At 52.6% G+C, this 21629-nt stretch overlaps 1 protein-coding gene across 3 annotated transcripts in view; it reads right to left on the bottom strand.

Moving 5' to 3' along the window:
* The window catches only part of TBC1D10A (TBC1 domain family member 10A), a 31183-nt gene extending 9774 nt beyond the window's left edge, over positions 1–21409 (bottom strand). Inside the window, exons 1-2 of one of the 3 annotated variants that reach the window (XM_041003626.1) lie at positions 21127–21409; positions 367–466 (exon numbers count right to left, since the gene is read on the bottom strand). In XM_041003626.1, coding sequence (XP_040859560.1) covers positions 367–466; positions 21127–21335 — 309 coding nt within the window. In that variant the 5' untranslated portion in view covers positions 21336–21409. Of the gene's footprint in view, positions 1–366; positions 488–1637; positions 2011–21126 lie in introns of those variants that run through there. The other 2 variants (XM_041003625.1, XM_041003627.1) reach the window with 2 other exon arrangements.
* Between the last annotated feature and the right edge of the window lie 220 nt (positions 21410–21629).

The following is a 21629-nucleotide window of genomic DNA, read 5'->3' as shown; positions in this document are numbered from 1 at the left end:
CTTAGGTCACCCCTCAAGTGGGGTTACCACCACCACCACCCCCCACACCCATGTGCAGTGTGGATGAGGTCTACTGCACATGCTCACACCCATCAGCTAAGAGGTGGCTGGTGGTGGCACTTACAGCTTTCTCCCAGGAGGGCCACAGGTCACTGCACATGCAGCTTTGAGGTTTCACCCGAGGACCAAGCACTGCATGAATCTGAAATTACCTCCAAGAGCCCAACCTTCACTTGGGCTCTCAAGATCCCAGCCTCCCTCCCACTCTCCAGCCAGTTTCTGCCCCTCATCTGGCAGCTGGAGGGCACCGGAGGCAAGCCCTGTCCCCTAAGCTGACACAGCTGCCCCTCCCCCGCCAGACCTCACCTTTTTGTGCTTCTTGGCCATCCATTTGTCCCAGTTGTTGAGCATGTCCAGCCACTTGGACTCTCTCTGCCTCAGCACCTCCAGGGGTACTTCCTCCAGCCTGTGGAGCAGAGGGCAGGGCCGTCAGATGTGCCCAGAGAAGCAGGGCCCGGCTCTGGCTCTAGCCTCCAACCCCAGCCTGGTTACACCTGCACTGCCCCTGCTCTCCATCCCTGCATGCCCTCTGGGACTAACTTACAAACGGCCCCCTGTCTGTGACCGGGAATGCGCCCTCTCCCTGGGAGTCAGAGACCAGACAGACACCTGCCCAGTTTGTGAGCCTACTCGCCCAGGGTGATCAGAGGCTGGAGACTGGTAAGTCTTGGTAAGGGAGCTGCTTGCAAGGGCCTGTGTGCCAGGTGCAGGGCTGGACACAAAAACTCATCTAACAAGTACAGAAACAACACACTCACCTCTTCACTGGAGCCAAACTGCTTACTCCGAGATTCCCCCAGTTATGCCTTGGGCCTTTCCTGTCTCACAACCTTTACTCATGCCAGATCCTTTGCCAGAACGCTCCCAGAATCGTCTCCACCTATTGCAATCCTACATACACTTCAAAGCCCCAGCCAACACCAACGCCTGTTTGTATTTGTCCAGTATCTACTGACTGAGCAGTTATCTCACTGTGCTGGCATTGTTCTAGGGTCAGGACCTCCTGCAGGGAGCGATGAGGGGCTAGGAGGGGAGAGATGCAGTCCTGTGACCAAAACAAAATCTTGATCCTCATGGAGTTGATGTTCTGATGGGCAACAAAGTGTGTGGGGGGGAAATATCTTGGCATTAAACCTCCCTGCAGGCGGGCAGACCTGCACCCAAAGCAAGCTGAGGTGAGCAGGGAGTCCCTGGCTTCATTACACAGTGCTTTAATAGAGCGGGCTTCCTGCCAAGGCGCAAGGCCCTGGGGAATGCCTGAGTTCACAAAACCGAGGGGCAGAGAGAAGGAAGAGGCCACCATCCGTGGGACTGGCACTCCCCACAGGCTTCCTCTGGGGCCTGCAGGGCAATACTGACGGCAATCAACCAGAGTGTGCGTGTACCTCTCTACACACACTCACACACTCTTACAGTTTAGAGTGGTGTGACTGTAAGATTTTTTTTACATTTCTTTGTGTGTATGCATGTGTGTGTGTGTTTAATTTTTTTTAAGTTGATAGTATTAACAAAATTAAACGTGTATGACAGATAAGGAAACAGAAACTCAAAGGGGTAAGATTCACAAGGACAGTTACCTTGTTCAGTGTCAAGATCAGTGGAAAAACTTGGACTCAAGATTCAAATCAGCTCCCAGCCCGAAGCCAGCAGCCAACCCTGCCTGACTTCCCAGAAAGGAACCCGGGGGTCGGAGGCTCTCAGGGCAGCACGGAGGAGCTTGCGGGAACAGGACGTGGTGGGGCTGGGGCCTGACCCGGGCCTGCGCTGTGCGATTCTTTTGCTGCCGGAAGGAAATGGGCTGCTGTGACTGACTGGTTGGAGAGTGGAGGGCGGGGCCCCTGCAGAGCCGAGGCTTCCCAGATCCGCAGGAGTTAGGTCCTCATCTTTGCAGCACTTGATCATTTAACTGTCCGGGCCTTGCAGGGCGTGCAGTCCTGAGCAGCTGGCCTGAGAAGGCCACCCTCCTGGAACTGTTGCTACTCTCCTCAGCTGCAGGCACCCTCTAGAGGCACAAGGGCCAGTCCCTTCCTTGGGCTTCTACAGCCATGTGGGAGACCCGGATGAAGCTTCTGGCTCCTTGCTTCAGACGGGCCCAGCTCTGGCTGTAGTGGTCGCTTAGGGAGTGAACCAGCAGAGGGAAGATTCTCCATCTCCTCCTCTTTCTCTCTCTCTGCAATAATTGTGACTTTCAAGTAAAATTAAAACAGCTTAAAAGAGATGAAGAAACGCAGAGACCAAATTTTTTAGCTTGCCAGTTTACAAAAGGGATGCGTAACCCCAAACATCCAACGGGGCAGAAACCAAAGGCCCACGCTCTCCAGGTCATTACACCTGCCATGACCCATGATGCACTTGCTTATGCAACAAGTCAGGGGACAAGCTTCCTTGTTAACCAAAGGAAAGGGAGCCCACACTAAGTCAACACAGGGAGTTTTGGCTTCAGATAATATTTGCTCCAACCCTTTTGTGGTACAGATGGGGAAACTGAGGCGCTGAGAGGACCCAGCCTTCCCCTGAGATGATCCGTTTCTAAACATTCCTATGTGATTAAGATGGGGCATCTCAACCCCTGGCTCTCCCTTGTATAAAATCCTTACTGCAGTGCCTGGCTGATACCCATCCCCCCAAGTGCAGACACACAGAGGAGCATGCTAGCTAGCTAGAGGGTTTTTTTTTTTTTTTCTAACTGATGCCAGATAACAGCTTTGGCAGTTTTAAAGCCCCAGCGCCAAACCTCAAACCGGAATTTTACAACAGGGTACAAAACAAATGACCATATTTCCTGGATTCTAAGATACCACTGATTTTTTTTCCTAAGATTTATTTATTTTTATTGCAAAGTCAGATATACAGAGAGGAGGAGAGGAGGAAAGACAGAGAGGAAGATCTTCTATCCGATGATTCACTCCTCAAGTGAGTGCAATGGCCAGTGCTGAGCCGATCCGAAGCCAGGAGCCAGGAACTTTCTCCAGGTCTCCCGTGCGGGTGCAGGGCCCCAAGGCTTTGGGCCGTCGACTGCTTTCCCAGGCCACAAGCAGGGAGCCTGATGGGAAGCGGTCACTGGGATTAGAACCTGGCGCCCATATGGGATCCCAGAGATTTCTAAGTGAGGACTTTGGCCTTTAGGCTACTGCGCTGGGCCCGTGAACACCACTGGTTTTAAGTTACACCATTGATTTAGCAAGATCATGCCAGGAACAAAAAAGATCGCTTTTTTTTTTTTTTTTTTGCTTTTTTAAAAAGACTTTTAAAATTTATTTTTACTGGAAAGGCAGATCATATTTACGGAAAGAAAGAGAGATAGAGAATGATCTTCCGTTTGCTAGTTCACTCACCAAATGTCCCTAAATGGCCAGAGCTGAGCTGATTCAATCCAAAGCCAGGAGCTTATTCCAGGTCTCCCACACAGGTGCAGGGTCCCAAGGCTTTGGGCCGTCCTCTACGGCTTTCCCAGGCCACAAGCAAGGAGATGGGTGGGAAGTAGAACAGCCGGGACACAGATTGATGCCCATATGGATGCAAGGTTAGGATTTAGACATTCAGTCATCATACGAGGCCCACAAAAAACTATTGTTTTATCAATTAAAAGATCTAGCTTGATTTAAAAGAGCTTTTAAATTTTTATTCTTGTTCATTTGAGAGAGAGAGAGATAAAAGTGAAAGGAGGAGACAAAAGAAATCTCCTATTTGTTAGTGCACTCTACAATGTCCCCAGTGGCCAGGGTCTGACCATGCAAATGCTAGGACCCCAGAACTCCTTCTGGGTCTCCTGGATGGTAGCATCGAGACCCGGATGGTAGCATCTGAGTACCTGAGTTATCAGCTGCCGTGTTCCGGGCTGTATATCAGCAGGAAACTGGAAGCTAGACCAAAAGCTGAGGGAGACTTGAACCTAGGAAGCCTGAGACAGGGTGTGGGCAGCCCAAGTAGCATCTTCATAATGTTCCAAATAGCCAACCTGTTGTGATCTGTGAAATGAAGTTGGGGTCGGGGGGGGGGGGTCCCTGACAGTGTGGGGGCCCTAGGGTGACGTCCCCCTGACAGAGGAAAGAAGGCATGAGCTGGTCACTGGTGACACAGAGGCCGATCCAGGATAAGGGGCCTAGTGGCTGCTGGGTAATGCTTCATCTGAGAGCCTTATACTGCAGAAAACCCTGTTCCCTAGGTGGCCTGACGGGATCTGGGGACCCAGTCTCTACTGGAAGCTCTGCAGGGATGCGGTCACCCCCCTATAGCTGACCCGTTTCTACTGTTACAACATTCCTTACTTTATATCCAGATTTTACCAGGGGCATGCAATCCCCAGATTCCTTTCCTATTGAATGTATCCATACTCATCCCTTGTTATCCACCCATCCTTCGCTGCAATGTCTTTTCTTCTCCCCTCCTCAAGCCACAGTAACCCTTCAGAATCCAATACATTAAAAATCAGAACCGGGCCCGGTGTGATGGCCTAGCGTCTGAAGTCCTCACCTTGAATGCTCCAGGATCCATATGGGTACTGGTTCTAATCCCGGCAGCTTCACTTCTCATCCAGCTCCCTGCTTATGGCCTGGGAAGGCAGTGGAAGATGGCCAAAAACCTTGGGACCCTGCACCCACATGGGAGACCTGGAGGAAGTTCCTGGTTCCTGGCTTTAGATCGGTTCAGCACTGGCTGTTGCAATTACTTGGGGAGTGAATTATCGGACGGGAGATCTTCCTCTCTGTCTCTCCTCCTCTCTGCATATTTGACTTTGAAATAAAAATAAATAATACAAGCTCCAGCTGCTCTGCTTGCGATCCACTTCCCTGCCGATGCGCCGGGGAAGCAGCAGGTGGTGGTGTCAGTACTTGGCTTCCTGCCACTCACTTGGGACATCCAGATGGCGATTCTGACTTTTGGCTTCAGCCTGGCCCAGACCCAGCTATTGCAGACATTTGGGGAGTGAATCAGCGAATGGGTCTCCATTTCCTTTCCCTGTCAATCTGGCTTTCACATAAACCTTTGGAAAGATGAGAACTACAACAACAGGAATAGGCTTAGCAACAATAGTTATCTCTTGTCCATTATTTGTTACTTACCATATTCTTTCTCAATATGCCACACAAGCATTTCATAAAAATCCTACCTCCAAGTCACTCTCTCCTTTTTTAAAAAAGAAGATTTATTTATTTTTATTGCAAGGGCAGATTTACAAACAGAACAGACAGAAAGATCTTCACCCCCCAGGGGCCTGCAATGGCTAGAGCTGAGCCGACCGGAAGCCAGAAGCCCACAGCTTCTTCCAGGTCTCCCACGCAGGTGCAGGGTCCCAAGGCTTTGGGCTGTCCTCAACTGCTTTCCCAGGCCACAGGCGGAGAGCTGCATGAGAAGTGGAGCAGCTGGGATATGAACCAGCACCCATATGGGTGGAGGATTAGCCAGTTGAGCCATTGTGCCAGCCCCCATTCTCTCCTTGCAGTATAATCCAAGACTTAGTAAGGTTAAGTGCCTAGCCAAAGACCAGCTAGCTGTAAGGGTAGAACTAGGTCTCAAATCCAGGCCTGCCTGATTCCACTGCCCACGCTCTTGACCTTTGCACTACATTCTGCCTCCCAGGACAAGGGCAAAACATGGTCCACACACCTGCCTGCCTTTCTCTCGAGACTTGTTTTCCAACTAAAGACACGTCTTGGCTTAGAATATCACTTCTTACACATTTCAAACTGAGACCCTAAGGAAGAAAAACATTTTCTATTGAGTTTATGCACGTACACAATGGAAAGCATGTTTCACGAAGCAAGTTCTCCTCACGTGTGCTGATGCACTCAGTGTAATAGCACCCTAATTTCTTTTCTTTTTGATGCTGGCCACAATCTCCTAAAACTTGTCTCGGTACCAACTCACGAACAGGTCAAGACATGAAGTCTGAAATGAACATTTCATTACAACTGGTTCAGCACTGGCTCTCTCACACTGATCCAGGTCTTCAGCATCCATCATTCTCATCACATGCCTTACAGGTACCTAACAGGTGCCTGCCTGGTTTCTGTATGACATCATTACTTTCATTGGCACTGCATCCAGGGCTGTTTCTGTCTGAAGCAATTCTACATGTTCTCCTAATAATCCCACAGAGCCTTCACAGATATTTATATTTTTAAAGATTACTTATTTATTTTGAAAGTCAGAATCGGGATGGGGAAGGGAGGAAGAGAGATCCTCTATTTGCTGGTTCACCCTCCTCATGGCTACGACAGCCAGAGCTGAAGCCAGGAGCCTAGAGCTTCATCTGGGTCTCTGACATAGGTAGCAGTGACCCAAGCACTTGGGCCTTCTACTGTTGCTTTTCCCAGGCCATAGGCAAGGAGCTGGATCAGAAGTGGAGTAACCAAGACAAGAATCTGGGGTTACAGGTGACAGCTTTAGAAGCTATGCTATCAAGCTGGCCCCAGATTAAGTACTACTTCCATTTGGTTCATGAAACTTAAGACCCAAGCTGACCAGATAGCTTGTATGATCTAGCCAAAACCACATGTTAAAAAAAAAAAAAAGTGGCTGCACCAAGGCTTCCCCCTACCACAATGACTCGTGTGCAGCCTCTGACTTCCCAGGGGGAGGCTCTGGGGAAATCAGGCCCTTATCTAGATGCCACTGAGTGGCTAAACCCTAGTCCCCAGGGCCCCTGGAGACAGTCTAACTCCCTCCTCCAAAGCTCTCACTGCCCCTGTCAGGGGTCTGTCCATTCCTAGCAAGATAGTCAGACCAATGTGCTAGATGGGGATGGCAGAACCTTGGCTGGAGATGGCAGGGCTGGGAGATTAGCCATTTGCTGGCTGCCCCCTCTCCTGAGGGACACAAGAGGACACAAAGCCTGTGTTGGGCTGCCAGGCCACAGCCTGGCCCAAGGCAGCAGTGACACTCCGCTGACACCACACTCCACGGGATCGTGCTTCCCTGAACTTCTCCTGAAATACAGAGGCCGGCAGCTCCCAAAAGCTCAGGGGGACAAGGTGATTCCCAAGGCTACTGAGACTAAAGGCCAGGGGCAGATTTGGGGGTGGGGAGGCTCTCCCTCCAGTCTTTCTAGCAGACCTCAGTTGTCCCAGCTTGGCAAACTCAGCTAGGCAAACTCAGCAGGCACAGTGTCCATGCCCACAAACCCTTTAGCCTATGGCAGAAAACAAAACCTTGGTCTCCAGGAACCTGTCTGCAGCCTCCTCCTCTAAGCCTCACTCCCTAAAGCAGCCCAAATGAAGAGAAACAGCCCAAACAGAAAGCGCTGGGGTCACGGACTAGAATTCTCCTCCTCTCACCCCTCAGGAAAACTAGAATAGGGGTGGGAATGTAAAAAGTCAGGATCTTGTAGTCAATCAAGCTGGAGTCCACCCTAGTTCTTCCATTTACTAGCTGGAAGAATAAGGAAAACCACTTGGTCTCCTAAGCCTGAACTTCTTCATCTTTATATTTTTTGCTTGTTTGTTCATTTTTTTAAAAAAATATTTATTTTATTTTTATCACAAAGTCAGATATACAGAGAGGAGGAGAGACAGAGAGGAAGATCTTCTGTCCGATGATGATTCACTCCCCAAGTGACTGTAACAGCTGGTGCTGCGCTGATCTGAAGCCAGGAGCCAGGAACTTCCTCCAGGTCTCCCATGTGGGTGCAGGATTCCAAGGCTTTTTGGCTGTCCTCAACTGCTTTCCCAGGCCATAAGCAGGGAGCTGGATGGGAAGCAGGTCACTGGGATTAGAACCGGTGCCCATAAGGGATCCCAGAGATTTGAAGGCAAGGACTTTAGCTGCTAGGCCACCACGCCGGGCCCTGCTTCTTCATCTTTAAATGTACAGGTCCCACAGTTTTTAAAACTGCAATGACAAGTAAGTGTGCACGGGCCCCAGCCTGGTAAGCTGTCAGCAAACTGTACCTTAACTGGGTGACTGGCATTATCATTTACCTAGCACTTCCACATCCCTTTGTCATCTGACTGGTCCTCACACATAGCTTCTGAGGTGGAGAGGGCAGAATTAGCCTTATCTTACCTGTGAGGCAACTGGAGTACCAAAGGATTATGTCATTTACTCAGTGACACGCCAACTGTCACCACTGGCTTCTGAACCCAGCCCGACCACATTACAGCTGTGTGAGACAGGGCAGGGCCACTCCACCCTTGGGGCTTCCGGTTCCTTTTCTATAGCATAGGTGCCATGCCGCCTCCTCAGAAAGCAGCGGTTAAGATGATGTGGGGCAATCAGAGACAATACATTCCAAGTGCTAGCTGTAGACCAGCTCTGCCAAGCGTAACGTGGGCACACAGTTCTCCAAGGAAGTAGCTTTGATTATTACCTTCATGGATGTGTAGAACAGTAAGATCCTGCACAGCTAAGTAATCTGCCCAAGGTTTCACAGCTCGAAGGGGAGGCTTCCGCTCGAACACTAAACTACCCAAAGTGTACCAAGGGTCTCAACCCGTCACCTTCCCTCCCCTCTGCTCCACCACCTCCTGTGCTGAGAAGGGTGGAAATGGACAGCATGAAAGTGGGTCTTCAGAACAGAGAGGGGAGAGACAGGGGAGGTTCCACCAAAGTGTGGAAAAGTGGAATGTGGGTGCTGCAAGAGACAGGGCGGCCAATCACAGATTCAGGGACAACAAGGGTGGGATGGTTTCTCATTCCCACCCAGAGCACCAAAGAGAGGTGCAGCTAAACACACAAGACTGGCTTACTTTGCACAGTGGGTAACAGCCTCCAGAATTCATTACTCTAAGAGGTGGTAATGAGTGAAAGTATAAATAGCTTTTGGGCCAGTTCCCTAAGAAGTGCTCATGGGAAACCGGAATGTGAGAGAGGGCAGGGTGGTGGGGTGCAATTGTCTGTCAGGACTGGGAGGCCGGCGAGATCACCCAGTGGGTTCACTCCACAGCTGGGGATGCCTGTGAGCCCTGGAGGGTAAGTGGCCTGCCCAGGGTCATGCTATGAGTCAGCATGGTAAAGGACAATGGTCTGTGGCAGCCCGATGTTCCCTTGGGTGGGCGGCCCGGTGCTCCCAGCCTGGAGCTGCCCCTGTCTGGGGGAGAGAGTGTGGCTTGCTTCACTCCCCTTTGCTGCAGCTCAGGCCACTGCTAGGCAAGTCTCTTTCTTCCCATGAGGAATTCCCTGGCTCCACTCCCTCTAGCCCCGGGTCAGTGCACAATGGTAAACAGGTTCTCTCCACCCTGCACTGGCCTTGGTGCCCTGGGCTTCTGCCCAGCTCTCAGCTCCACCCTGCTCCATGTGAGATGCAAAGGAATGGCTCCCAGCTCCAGCCTCACCAGCTCCCTGGAAAACAAGGAATCCTCCTGCTCCTACCCTAGACCACAGCAGAAACCCCCATGTCGGCTATCCCTGACCACAGGAAGCTCTCAATACCATGTCAACAGATCACTCTCCCCAAACCCAAACCCCAACCCTCACCAGACAGAAATTGCCTGCCTGGGGGTGGGTCCTTGGATTTCAACCTCACTGTGGGTACCCAGAGCCATGGTGACTCACATGGCATCCCCCCCCCATCCTTATCTAAGATTGCATTGATAGGTCTTACCAATTAAGTCTTGACTTATTGCTTAACTAAAGCCCCTCCTCTGCCCAGGCTCCCTACATCCTCTCTGTCCAGTAGTAACCTCAGGTCCTCCTGCTCTTGGTCACATGCCCACTTAATCCCCTAGCCCTCTCCCAGGCCACCCTCCCGCAGGTTTACCCCTCCCACCGCTACCTTGACCCCTCTTGTCTTCAGTAGTCTCGCTCAGAACTCTCTCTCATGTCTGTGATGACTCTCCTAATAGATGCAGCTACAGCCACCGGCCCCTCATTACATTCCACACACATTCTCTTAGGCTCGTGTTCCAGGCCCCAAGTCTACGGAGATGAACGACTCACAGTGCCTGCCTTTGGGGAAAGGGAGGTGACTCTGGCAGAGGAAACAGATAACACACAGGTGCTGGAGACTGCAAGATGGTCCCCAGGGTGACAGCAGGCCTGGGAAGGGAAAGCCTCAAAGGCCAGCTAGCTGACTTCAGAGCTGGGGCTTGTGAAGAGTATACAGGAAGTGGCCACACTGAGAGAAAGAGGAAAAGGACACCCACGCGGAAAGAGTAATGTGTGCAAGTGTGAGCTACCAGGAGAGAGCGTGGCTTGCCTGGGGAATGTGAGCAGTCCAGTGGAGCGGGTGCCACCCACCTGTCAGTTCTGCTAAGGTGGCATTCCAGAAGGGGCAGCAGTTCCACTGGTCTCGCTATTTGCCATGTGCCCTGGGCTGAGAGCAGAGCTGGGGCCCCAACTGACACTCCCCTAGCTGCATGTTGGCACTCCAAGTCCACGCGCCCTGAGCCATGAGCTGATAACCCAGCGTCCCTTGCCTTGAGACCAGGTGGGGATACAGTACAGCCAGGGCTGGATAAGAGGCCTCGTTCTGGCTGGATGCCAAGTCTAGATCTTCCTCGAAGGCCGGCACAGAGCTAAGCAGGGATCTTTCTGATGATGGTTTTCTACGTTACAATTCTAATACTCAATTAACTTCACTGAATGTTTGGAATAGCACTTACCAGGCAGGCACTTGCTGCGCACCAGATGCTAGGCTTGGCACTTAATTATTTCATTTGCTTCTGGCAGCACACTCCTGAGCTAAGTCCTCCAATTATCCCCCTTTGCAGATAAGCAAGACTTGGGTGTTGGCCGGGAACCGTCTAAGAGACAGCCCTGGGAGTGAATCCAGGCCCTGTGCTTCTCCCACTGGGTGCTATCTGCTTGGCAGGACGTACAGTTACGTTCCAGGGAACTTAAAAGCTCAGTGAACCCAGAGCCATGAGTCAGGTGACCCCTGGCAAATCACTCAGCTCTGTGACTTGGTTTATGCTTCTGTGAAGTAGGTGTCGTGATGATAACTAAATCTCATGGGATTAGACGAGGCAGGGTAGGGGAAAGTCTGTCCACTAGCAGGGCTCCCTGTGCAAACAGCCTTACCATGACTGTGCTCGGAGGACAGAATGGAGAGGCCACTCAGAGGCAGACTGGTGGAGTCTAGAAGGTTCACAGAAGCAGGGTGGTGGCATTTCACGGGCACACTCAGACTCCCTCCCCAAGAGACAGAGGCCCTGGGCATCTCGGATAGTTCACCTGAGCTCTTGAAGCTTACAAGAGCCCCACCTCGGCTCTTACTTCTGCTTTCTCTTCACGGGCTGAGGAGAGAACAGGTCCTCAGAGACAGGGGGTTGCCTGAGCACTCGGCTTCAAATGACTCACTGAGGAACTGAAGGGGGATTCCCGCGCTGCCCTGGCAGGCTTGTCCATGAGCTGAGTGGGACTGGCTCCTGCCTCACCCCGAAGGCCATAGAGTGAGTGGGCAGAGCACATGAGCGAAGCCTGACCTTCCCACCCACACTGCCTTGCTCCTTCACCATTACACCAAAGACCTGAAGTACAGTCTCAGAGGGTAACTCACACATGGCTTGTCAATTCCACCATACATCACAGGGCCCTAATTGTGGAAGACACTGTGCTGGGTGCTTTATCAACATCCTCTCTCTTGGATCCTCTTAACACCCTCTATGATACCACTGGTCCAGTCCCAGAAGCAGGGAGGCCACAGGCCTGGAAGGTGCCAGAGGCAGGAGTCAAAGCCGGGTCTTGCTGCTGTCTTCAACCTACCTGCGCTCCCTGGCTCCAAGTTTAGTTTTATATTTTGGTGAAGCCAAGATGGGGAGGGAAGGCAAAGAAGTATCTTCCAACAGGGGGGCTGGCCAGGAGGGTCCCTGCGGACACATGGCCTCCAGGGAGTAACTGAGGAAGAAGATGAGTTTCCACATTTGTGCTCCCTCACAACCCAACTATTCCTGTCCCCTCACATATAGACTTGTGCAGACTTGGGACAGGAATTGGGCTGTAACATAACAACTCGGTGGCAAAAACATACTGAGAAGCCCAAGAGGAGAAATACAGACGTTTGAGGTCAAGCTGAAATCTTTAGGGTGGGACAGGGAAGGAAAGCAGGAGACACAAAGCGGCCCCAGTCGAAGTTACATGGAAACCTGGGAAGGAGGGGTCCAGATCTAGCCATATCATATGCTCAGCCTCGGCTTCCTTGACTAGTAGGGCAAAAAAAAACGTTCACCCTGCCAATTTCTCATTGCTTCTGTAAGGGCTACTGTAAACAGAAAAGCATAGTGCAGACTGAAGACCTAGCCAAACCATAGCATCCTCTGATTACAGCCCTAAGCCATGGGGGTCACAGGTCCTGCACAGAGCATGCTGGGAACGTGGCGTGAGGGGGTGGTGGTGGGGTGGTGGGATGTGCTGTGATAACCCCTTGCACTCATGTAGCAGGTATCACGTAAAGAACATGTTAAAGGTGAATCTCAGAATATTAGAAGTAGATGGCCACATTAGCATTGTCCCATTAAGACTGTCTTACCTTCTGTGGGAGAAAGACTAAGCCCCTTTTCTCAAGGTCACAGGGGTAGTTAGTGGCTCAGGGAGGTCTGGAGCTTGAGTGTCCTGATCCTGACTCAGCAGTCTTTATTTATACAACACTGCTAAGCCAGTTATCTCCTTTGAGTCTCACAAGCCTCCTCACACAGCCACACCTGCAGCTAAATTGTCGCATGTCCTGCTTCCCTGCTCAGCTGGAAGGCCTCAGAGGGCAGGGCTGGTTCTCTACTGAGCCTAGCACACAGGGCAACAAACACAGCAAACGCTGCATGAAAAACAAGGAACATGGGCCCTGTGACCGGGGAGGGGGCGTGCCTAAGTCACAGAGCACGAGGGGGAGTGGGGTGGCCGGCACGGACATGCTGACCCCTGCGCCTGGGCCCCAGACCGTTCCCACATACAGGTCTCAATCCCTATTTGCCACCAGAATCTCTTATCTCTAAGAGCTCCTAAGGGCTAAGGTGTTTGCCTTCTCTTAGGTGCTGGACTTGTTCCCACCTGTCCCAGCTCAGGCACCAGATCCAAGAACAGAATAGAAATGCTGGGTGAGTTCAAGGCAGACCATTTACCTTCCTTTAAGAGTCTGAGCTATGGGGCCCGGTGTAGTAGCCTAGTGGCTAAAATCTTTGCCTTACATGCACCAGGATCCCATATGGGTGCCGGTTGTAATCCCGGCAGCTCCACTTCCCATCTAGCTCCCTGCTTGTGGCCTGGGAAAGCAGTCGAAGACGGCCCAGAGCCTTGAAACCCTGCACCCGCGTGGGAGACGCGGAAGAAGCTCCTGACTCCTGGCTTCAGATTGGTTCAGCTCCAGCCGTTGCAGCTGCTTGGAGAGTGAACCACTGGACAGAAGATCTTTCTCTCTGTCTCTCCTCCTCTCTGTATATCCAACTTTCCAATAAAAATATATAAATCTTAAAAAGTTTGGGCTATGGAGACTGCTGCAGTGGTATAGTAGTAGGTTGAGCCTCAGCCCATGGTGTTAGTATCCCATATGGGCACTGGTTCAGGTCCCAGCTGCTCCATTTCTGATCCAGCTCCCCTCCCTGCTAGTGTCCCTGGGAAGGCAGTGGGAGAGGGCTCCAGTTCTTGAGACCCTGCATCCACATGGGAAATCCGGGAGAAGCTCCTGGCTCCTGGTTTCAGACTGGCCCAGTTCCTGAAGTTGCAGCCACCTGGGGAATGAACCAGCGGATGGAAGATCTTTGTCTGTGCCTCCCCTCTCTTTGTAACTCTGTCTTTCAGGAAAAAAAAAAAAAAAGAAGAAGAAGAAGAAGGAAAAAGAAAAAGAAAAAAAGATAAATCTTTAAACAAAGAGCTTGCGGTATGCCCAAAGATGCAAGCCTACCCTTGGAGCTGCTCATTTTTCCTGCCTTCAGGCCTCGGGCCTCTCTCCTCGAGGAGGGGCCTGGCTTCCCTCACAGTCTTCCTTGCCACCCAATATGTTTACCAGGCAGAGACCACAAAGCTCAGAACCACTCACTCCACTCCCTCTCCTGCTAGAGGGAGACAAAGAACCCGTTGATGTGGCTCAGGGGACTGTGCCAGCCATCCTGGACACCTTGGGGAGCCCAGGGCTATGACAAAGCCGAGTCAGCACAGCCTACTGCCCACCACCGTGGAGAGCCACAGCTGGCCTCGCCTTCCTATAGCCAGAAGGCTCCAGAAGAGGGTCTATGAGATGCCCCAGATGGCAACGCTGGGCCACACAGCCAGTCATGAGCCAAGCCCTCATGATCTGCCAGCCTCTTTCTCCTCCCAGCTCCAGATCTGTGTCTAGGGCTCCATGCAGCTCTTTCGGATTACCCTGGTCTCACTGCCTGGGGTTCTGGCTCCTTTCTCTGCCATCTTTCCAGACCCAGGCTGCATTCTGAAACACAGGTGGGCTCAGTGTGACAGTCAAGGTTAGATTCACCTGCCTAACCTCTCTTCCTTGCCCATCCTTGCTTCATGTCATTCTCCTGCTCCTCATTATTCTGGTCATTTCTGACCGTGGCACATGGCATTCTCAAACAGCTGGAATTCTAGCAGGGCACTTTGCACAGGGGGCTCTCTTTCCATCCACTGGAATGTTCCTTGCTGTGCCTTCTGAGGTCTGGATCTGCACCAACACCTGTAGGCACAGCTGCCTGCTTCTTTCCATACTTTCTCAGAGCAACTTTACATCTCAGCTATAGCCTTTTTCACCTGACACTGTAAGGATGTGTTCGTGGTTCTATTTTCCAGCCTGTCCATGAATCCCGTGAGGGTGACAAGATGGAGACATCTTGTACAGATCTGTATTGCCTGTCCCAGTCACAGGTTCTGGCTGAGCAGGGGCTCAGTATACGTTTGGTAAATAAGCTCCCTGCTACAACGAGCAGCCTTGGCATGCTCTCCAGGGATGCTCACACTGCTATTTGCCTGCCTGTACGAGGGCAGAGAGCTAAGCTGGATAGGGCATGGGATGGAGCGGGGGTAGGAAATACAAGCAAGGGAAGATGAGACAGACAATGCCAAATTGCCAGATGCCCCAAAATCCTGGAAAGAGGGAGCTTCCAAGAGGGTTAAGCATCAGGAATGTTGGTTTCCCAGTCGTGTGGACAATTTTCTCCTTGTATCCAGGATAGCAGCGGATTTTTTCAGGCAAGGACTAATCAGATAGAAGCTTCTTTCCACTCAAGTGTGCTGTCTGCAGGGTAAGGAAAGTGATCAGCGAGGGTACTGACCTCGGGTGGCTGAGGGCAGCTCTCTGCTTCCCTGGGCAATGTACCGGAGGCCGACAGGCTCTATCGGCTTGACAGTGAGAAAGGAGGAAGGTGTGTCAAAAGACCTGGGATCCCCCTTGGCTTGGCTCCACTGTTAACTCTAAGTTTCTCCAAGCTTCAGATTCCCCACGAGGAACATGTGAGTAATACCTGCCTTGCCTGCGAAGAAACATTTCTTCCAAAAGGCACAGACTGGATATTAGTCAGCTGGTTATTAGACAGCATTTTGGGGTCAAGACCAAAATGGTGTGGAGGCTAGGCTATAGGAGGGCTGTATCTGGCCATGTTTCTGGGGCCTCCTCAACCAAAGGACCTGCCTCTTTAGGCTCTTACTCGGATGGCCAGGATCCTTAACTGAGGCTGGTCGAGCTCACCACACTGCGACGAGGAACTAAGTAGGTTTCTGCTGACTCCCACTCCAGGTAGGGCGACCCTGGTGGTTGCGAGCACCTGGCACCCTGCCTGCTGCCCTCTTAGCAAGGTAGAGCCACCGGATTTAGCATCCCCAAAAAAGGCGCCAGTGCCCAGTTTTGCCATTTACCAGCTGTTAAACCCCAGGCTGCATTTCCAAGTTTTCAGTGTGCTTATCTCCAGTGAGGATCCTCCCTGTCCCAGGGAGGGGAGGGCTTACTCTTGCCCATGGGGTCTGAGTCTCTCACTGACAAAAGACAGAGCTAGAGGTGGGAAGTCAAAGCGGAAGACAGGAGAGGGAAGAATGTTCACTGGGCACCTGCTCTGCTCCAAACACTTGCTTTTCAAACATTAGTTAATTTAACCCTCACAACAACCCTGCCACGTGGATATTAGCACAACAGTTTTGCATGTGAGAAACTGAGGATCAAAGAGGTAAAGCGACACACCCAAAGTCACACTGAAGTCAAACTCCAGGGCCTGAGTGAAGAGGGGCTCACAGAGCCTCTTCTTTGCAACACCTCCGCGTAAACAGATTGAGTGGCTGGACCAGGGTCAGGTCTTGCCACCCCTGTGGAGGTCTTGTTTCAGGTCCAGATGTGGGGAGGACAAAACATCAAACAGGGTCTACTGCCTTATCTCTTTCCCACAGCTTAGGGTTTCCTAGCTGGCGGACACACAGGCACCTTCCCAGAGCAGCAGCTGGTACATTGGCCCTCCCCAACTCCTTTACCAAGTCAAGTCTTGTCTGAAGCCCTAGAACACCCACAGGGCCGCCAAACCGGATTTTCTTTTGAGCCTGAGTGAAGGGAAGAGGGAGAGAAAATGGGAGAGCTTGTGGTCTAGAGTCACACACCAGGGCCCCACATGTGCAGCTGACACCTTCCAGATGGGCCACCCAGGGACCCCTCCATCGCCTGCGCCACGCTCTCCTGAGATCTATAATACCTCAAGCAAAATGGAAAGCTCTAAGCTTTGACAAACTAGGGAAGGGTAGTGGGAAGGTAGGGAGGCAGGCTCTGGCTTGCCAGGAGGGCCCTGGCCCCACCTCAACCAAAACTGGCACAGACCAAACTACAGGGATGCCAATCGGGCCAGTACTATGATTTCTAAAATCAGAGTGCTACTGCAATGGCTTCGAGTGAAAGGCAGGTCCAGGAAATAGGGGAACCAAAGGAGGGGACAACACTGACTGTTTTCAGTTTTGTGCCTGGGCCCAGTTCCGATCCTTTACTCCCATGATAGGAAGCCGACACCCACAGCATCCTGGAGAGCACAGTCCTTACCTCATCTGGCCTGCAGACTGAAGCCCAGTGGGCAGCCCCAGGCCCGACAGTCACATGGGGAAAGGAAATGGCTTCTCTCAGGCCATTTCTTTGGGGCCAGGAGACCCGGTGTCCAACAAGTTCCCTTCTTTACCTTCCTGCCCATCTCTGCTGTCCAAGGAACACCCAATGAGTCTGTTTCTCCCACCCCAAAGTGATGATGACAGTAACATCACTCTCTTTTCCTTCCCCCAGCTGAGAATACTTCTCCCCTTATCTGGTCCTTCTTGGGCCTCCATGGACCAGCTCAACCTCCAGCCAAGTCACAACAGCTGCTACCAGCATGCCCTCTCTGATCTGTGCCACCCACAGCCACGGCGCCCTCACTGCTTCCATAACTCTAGCTCCTATTCAACAGTAGGGAGGTCTCACATCAGTCCCTCCAAGGATTTCTTGCAGAAGCAGGCACAAAAAACAGACTGAGCTGCACAAATGGGAAGGCTGGGGGATAGCTAGGACTTGGGTCTCTTGAGTTCAGTTCCCAGGTCGGCTCCTAACAGACCAAGGAAGGAGGGAGAAGTAGATCACCTTTCTTGGGCCTCTGGCTAGCTGTATGATGGTGGCCAACTCTAAGGCACCGTTTAGTTTTCTGGGCTGGAACGTGTAACCAGTAAATTATCCTACAAATACTTAGCACCTGATTAAGTTATTCCATCATGGCTCTCAGCAGAAAAGGTGTGTCAGCTGTGTGGAAACCTATTAGTGTAATGGACTGGTCTTGACAACACACCATTCCCCTCCTGTGCCAGCCCTAGTAGCCTGCTGTACTACGGAGAGACTTCACAGGGAAGAGGAGGGCATGCAGGTGCCTGCTTGTTATACCAGTCTGACACCTGATTTCCTGCTGGTGCCAAGGGCCATATTTATGATTGGTGAAGGTAATGGAAGCTGCCTGACTTACAGTCAGAATCGCGGGATTATTAAGCAAGTCAGTCTCTTTCTCTCTCTCAAGAGTTATTCATGTGAACGAAAGAGTGACACAGAGAGAAAGAGCCAGAGAGGGATTTTCCCATCCATTGGTTCATTCCTCAAATGGCTAGGCCAGAATGAAGCCAGGAACCAGGAATTTCATTTGGGTCTCCTACATGGGTGACACTTGGGCCATGATCCACTGCCTTTCCAGGAACACGAGCAATAAGCTTGATTGGAAGCAAGAACTGCTCGGAGCACAGACTTGAATCAACAGGCTGATGTGGGTTGCCATCATGACAAGCCTCAGTTGAACCTTCTGTGCCACAACACCAGCCCTACAAGTTACCTCTCTAAGCCTCAACTTCCTCAGATGTTTAACAAACAAGAATCAAGTTGGACAATCCCTTAAGATCCCTTCTAGCTCAGGGTGTGCCTTTCTGATTTACTGATAGCAGGTACCCAACAACCACTGCACCTTCTTTCTTCCTCATTCTCTCAGCCCCTGGCAACTATCAAGATTGACTATCTTTATTTATTTATTTATTTATTTGAGTGATAGAACAACATAGATGGAGATAGACTGACAGATTAACCCATCATCCGCTGGTTAACTCCCCAAAATGGCTGTGGATAATTAAGATTTGGTCAGGCTGAAGCTAGGAGCCCAGAACTCCATTTAGATGGGTGGCTTGTGGGCCCGAGTGGGTAGCAGGGGCCCAAGGACCTGAACCATCCTCTGTCACATCCCCAGAAAGGAGCTAGATCAGAAGCAGGGCAGTCAGGACTCCAACTGGCATTCCAGCATTCCAAGAGAGGATGGTCAATGTTGCAAGTGTCAGCGTAACTCACTGCACCGCAATGCTGGCCCCAGAATGGCTGTCTTGAGACAACCTTTGGCCCACGGTGGCTGAGATGAACCTTGAATCTGGAGCCAGAGTCCCGGCCATCTTCACCACAGCTATCGGTGCTAATGTTTCACTTTTTTGGGACAGAACTTGGATTCCTAGTCCACAGCCATGAGACTGGGTTCAGGGCAGTCACCCTGAAACTTCCCATAACTTCCCCTCTATGATCTTGAGCTGGGATTTACTTTTTTTTTTTAAACCATAATATAAACTAATAAGAGAGCAGCCAAGTTGGTAAAGACTAGAGATTTTAGGTGAGGCAAGGAGAAAGGGGTGGGCTGGGAATCCCACCTCAGTCCCGGCCCTAGCGACAGTACCAACGTAGACATGCAGAGGGTGTCTGTAGAGCCACAGCCCTGGGTCTGTGGTTCGGGGAAAGGGGGAGCAGGGAAAACAGATGCCTGGCTGCCTGGCTGGGAACCTTAGCCAAAGGGAGGTGCCCCCACTGGGACCTCTTGCTCTGCCCGCAAATACCAGAGGTACGCCCTCATTTTTTTCCCTCCTCCATTTCTCAGATATTTTAGGAGGAGAAAATAAAGAAAACAAAAACATTTTGGGGGGCCACTACTTATGTCACGCAATGTGCTAGGCCCCTTCCCCATCATCATGTTGGAAGTTGAAGTGTTACTGTTGTCCCTTCCCGTGAGTCAACAGGCCCAGAGATTCAGGATCTTGTTCAAGGTCACACAGCCAGCAAGTACGATTTCTAAAGCTGGCCTTTTTCCACTGCTCTGCACCCCGAGATCTGGTCAGCTGACTGATAAGCATACAGTAGAAATTCTCATACCCCAGAATTCACCAGCAAACCCCCAGCTCTTTCTTCCAAGACCCGACAAAGCAGAATGAGAATTTGTTCTTTGGCTCTTCAGACACTGTATTCTCCTCCCTGGTCCCTGTTCCTCCATGACTGCTCCCCAATTAACAAACACAACCTCCCTATTCCCCTGCCAAGTTCCCTTTCGGGTTTCACAAGCAAATTCCTCCCTGGGAAGCTGTGAGAGAGTATCCAGTCAGGAGAAGAAATCAGATCAGCTCTCTGAATGGGGCACACTGGGTCTGCTGCAAGCCACTGGGAGAAGGAAACTCCCCTTTGGGGAGTGGCCAGATCTCTTTGCGGCCTGGTGAATGAGAAGCTTTGGGGCTGGGGAAAATCCCGGAAGTGACCTTCACTGGGGCTGATGTGTGGGGTGGGGTTCTTGGGCAGTCAAGGCATTGCCATGGTCAGGAGGGAGGCTGCAGCACCCCTGCCACAGGTTAGACACAGTGGGGGCAAAGGATGTGTGAGGGGCTGTCTGTGTGGAACAGCAGGGTCATCAGAGTGAGGCTTGTAGCGCTGGGCACGGCTGCCGTCTCACGTGACAAGACAGCTGGCAGGACAGGAGGGTCTGGAGTCTTCTGTTTCTTAAGCAGACCCCCTGACTCCCTACCTAAGTTAGGGCAGGGTTCATGGGGTTGGGGCGTGGGGGACAGGCAGAGTGAGGCTGCCCTGCCTGACCCAGCTTGGAGGGACGGGGCTGTCACAGTGCTCTACCTACTACCTGGGTACCTGGGTGCTTGCGCTAGGGGTGGGGCATCTGGGTGTGCTACAGCAGCAGTCTCCCCACCTCCCACGCCCCAGGTCTGGGTTTGGGAGGAGGTGTGGTGTGGAGCTGCACACCTGGCCATTAGGTGCTGGGAAGGGGAAGCGTGTGTCTGCCCACTTGTTGCCGGTGACAGCGGGCAAAGAGCCTTTGGACTTGGGGTGCAGGGAGTGGGGCAGGTGGGGAGTGGAGCAAAACCTTGTCTAAGCCTTGCTGGGATGTGGTGGTCTGTCCCCTACCTTGGAGCTGACCGATGTCAGGCCACAGAGGCCTGCGTGTCAGCCTGGGTGGGTCAGTTTGTCCTGGGATGGGTGGGGTCAGGGAGCTCGGGATGGGGGGCTGCTGTCCGCGGGGTAGGGGAGAGGGATGGCGACTACCTAGAAGAGGGGTAGCCATCTGTGAGACTGTCAGGGCTGGGAGCAAAGTCAACTCAAAAGGCCAGGTGGCAGCAGAAAGTCTGGGGCTTGTGTCTGTCCTTCTGTCGTGTCTCGGTCGGTCCTGGCGAGGGACGGGTCAGTCTGTATGGGGCGGAGAAAGGGAGACCGAGGGGCCTGTCTGGAACTTAGGGCTGCCTAGGGGGGTGCTCTGGGTGGGTGAGTGGGGAGGACAAGGGAAAAGCCCAGAAGGGGGCGGCTGCCCCTGGTTGGGAGGGAGGGTCGGGCCCCAAGGGTCCCCGAGGGCGGCTCTGTTGGCGTCCAGGCCCCGCCGCGCACCTCCCGCGCCCGATCGCGACCCCCCGGCCCAGGGCCCCGGCTCTACTCACGCGCCCTCGGCGCTCTGCGAGCCCACGATGAAGCCGAACTTGTCGATGCGGCGCTCTGCGAAGCCGTTGGCCTCCGAGTCGGAGCCCAGAGAGCTGAGCTCGTCCGCGGCTGCGGCGTCCGGCCCCTGGGCCAGGCTCTCTCGGGTCCCAGATAAGCTTCCCGCGGCTTCGGGCGCGCGCGGCCCATTCTCTCCGCTGCTCTTCGCCATCCCGGCCGCGCCCGCCGCCCGAGCGCCAGCGGCCACCTCAGCCACCTCAGCCGCCTCAGCCTCCCGGCCCGCCGCCGACGCCGCCGACACCCCGCCCACACCCCGCGCTCATTGGCCAGCACAAGGCCTAAGGCGGGGCTTTAGGCCCAGCGGGGAGCTCCCCCCACACCCAATAGGCGCCGCGAACCTCCAGGCCCCGCCCACCTCCCCAAGCTGGCGCCAACAGGCCCAGACTGAGGGGGCGGGACAGCCGTCACTCCCGAGTCCTTTCCACCCGGCTGCCAATCAAGGAGA

The sequence above is a fragment of the Ochotona curzoniae genome, unplaced genomic scaffold (assembly GCF_017591425.1).
Source record: "Ochotona curzoniae isolate NIBS_2020 unplaced genomic scaffold, NIBS_Ocur_1.0 scaffold_274, whole genome shotgun sequence".
Classification (NCBI taxonomy): domain Eukaryota; kingdom Metazoa; phylum Chordata; class Mammalia; order Lagomorpha; family Ochotonidae; genus Ochotona; species Ochotona curzoniae.
This window is presented reverse-complemented; position numbering and strand designations above follow the sequence as displayed.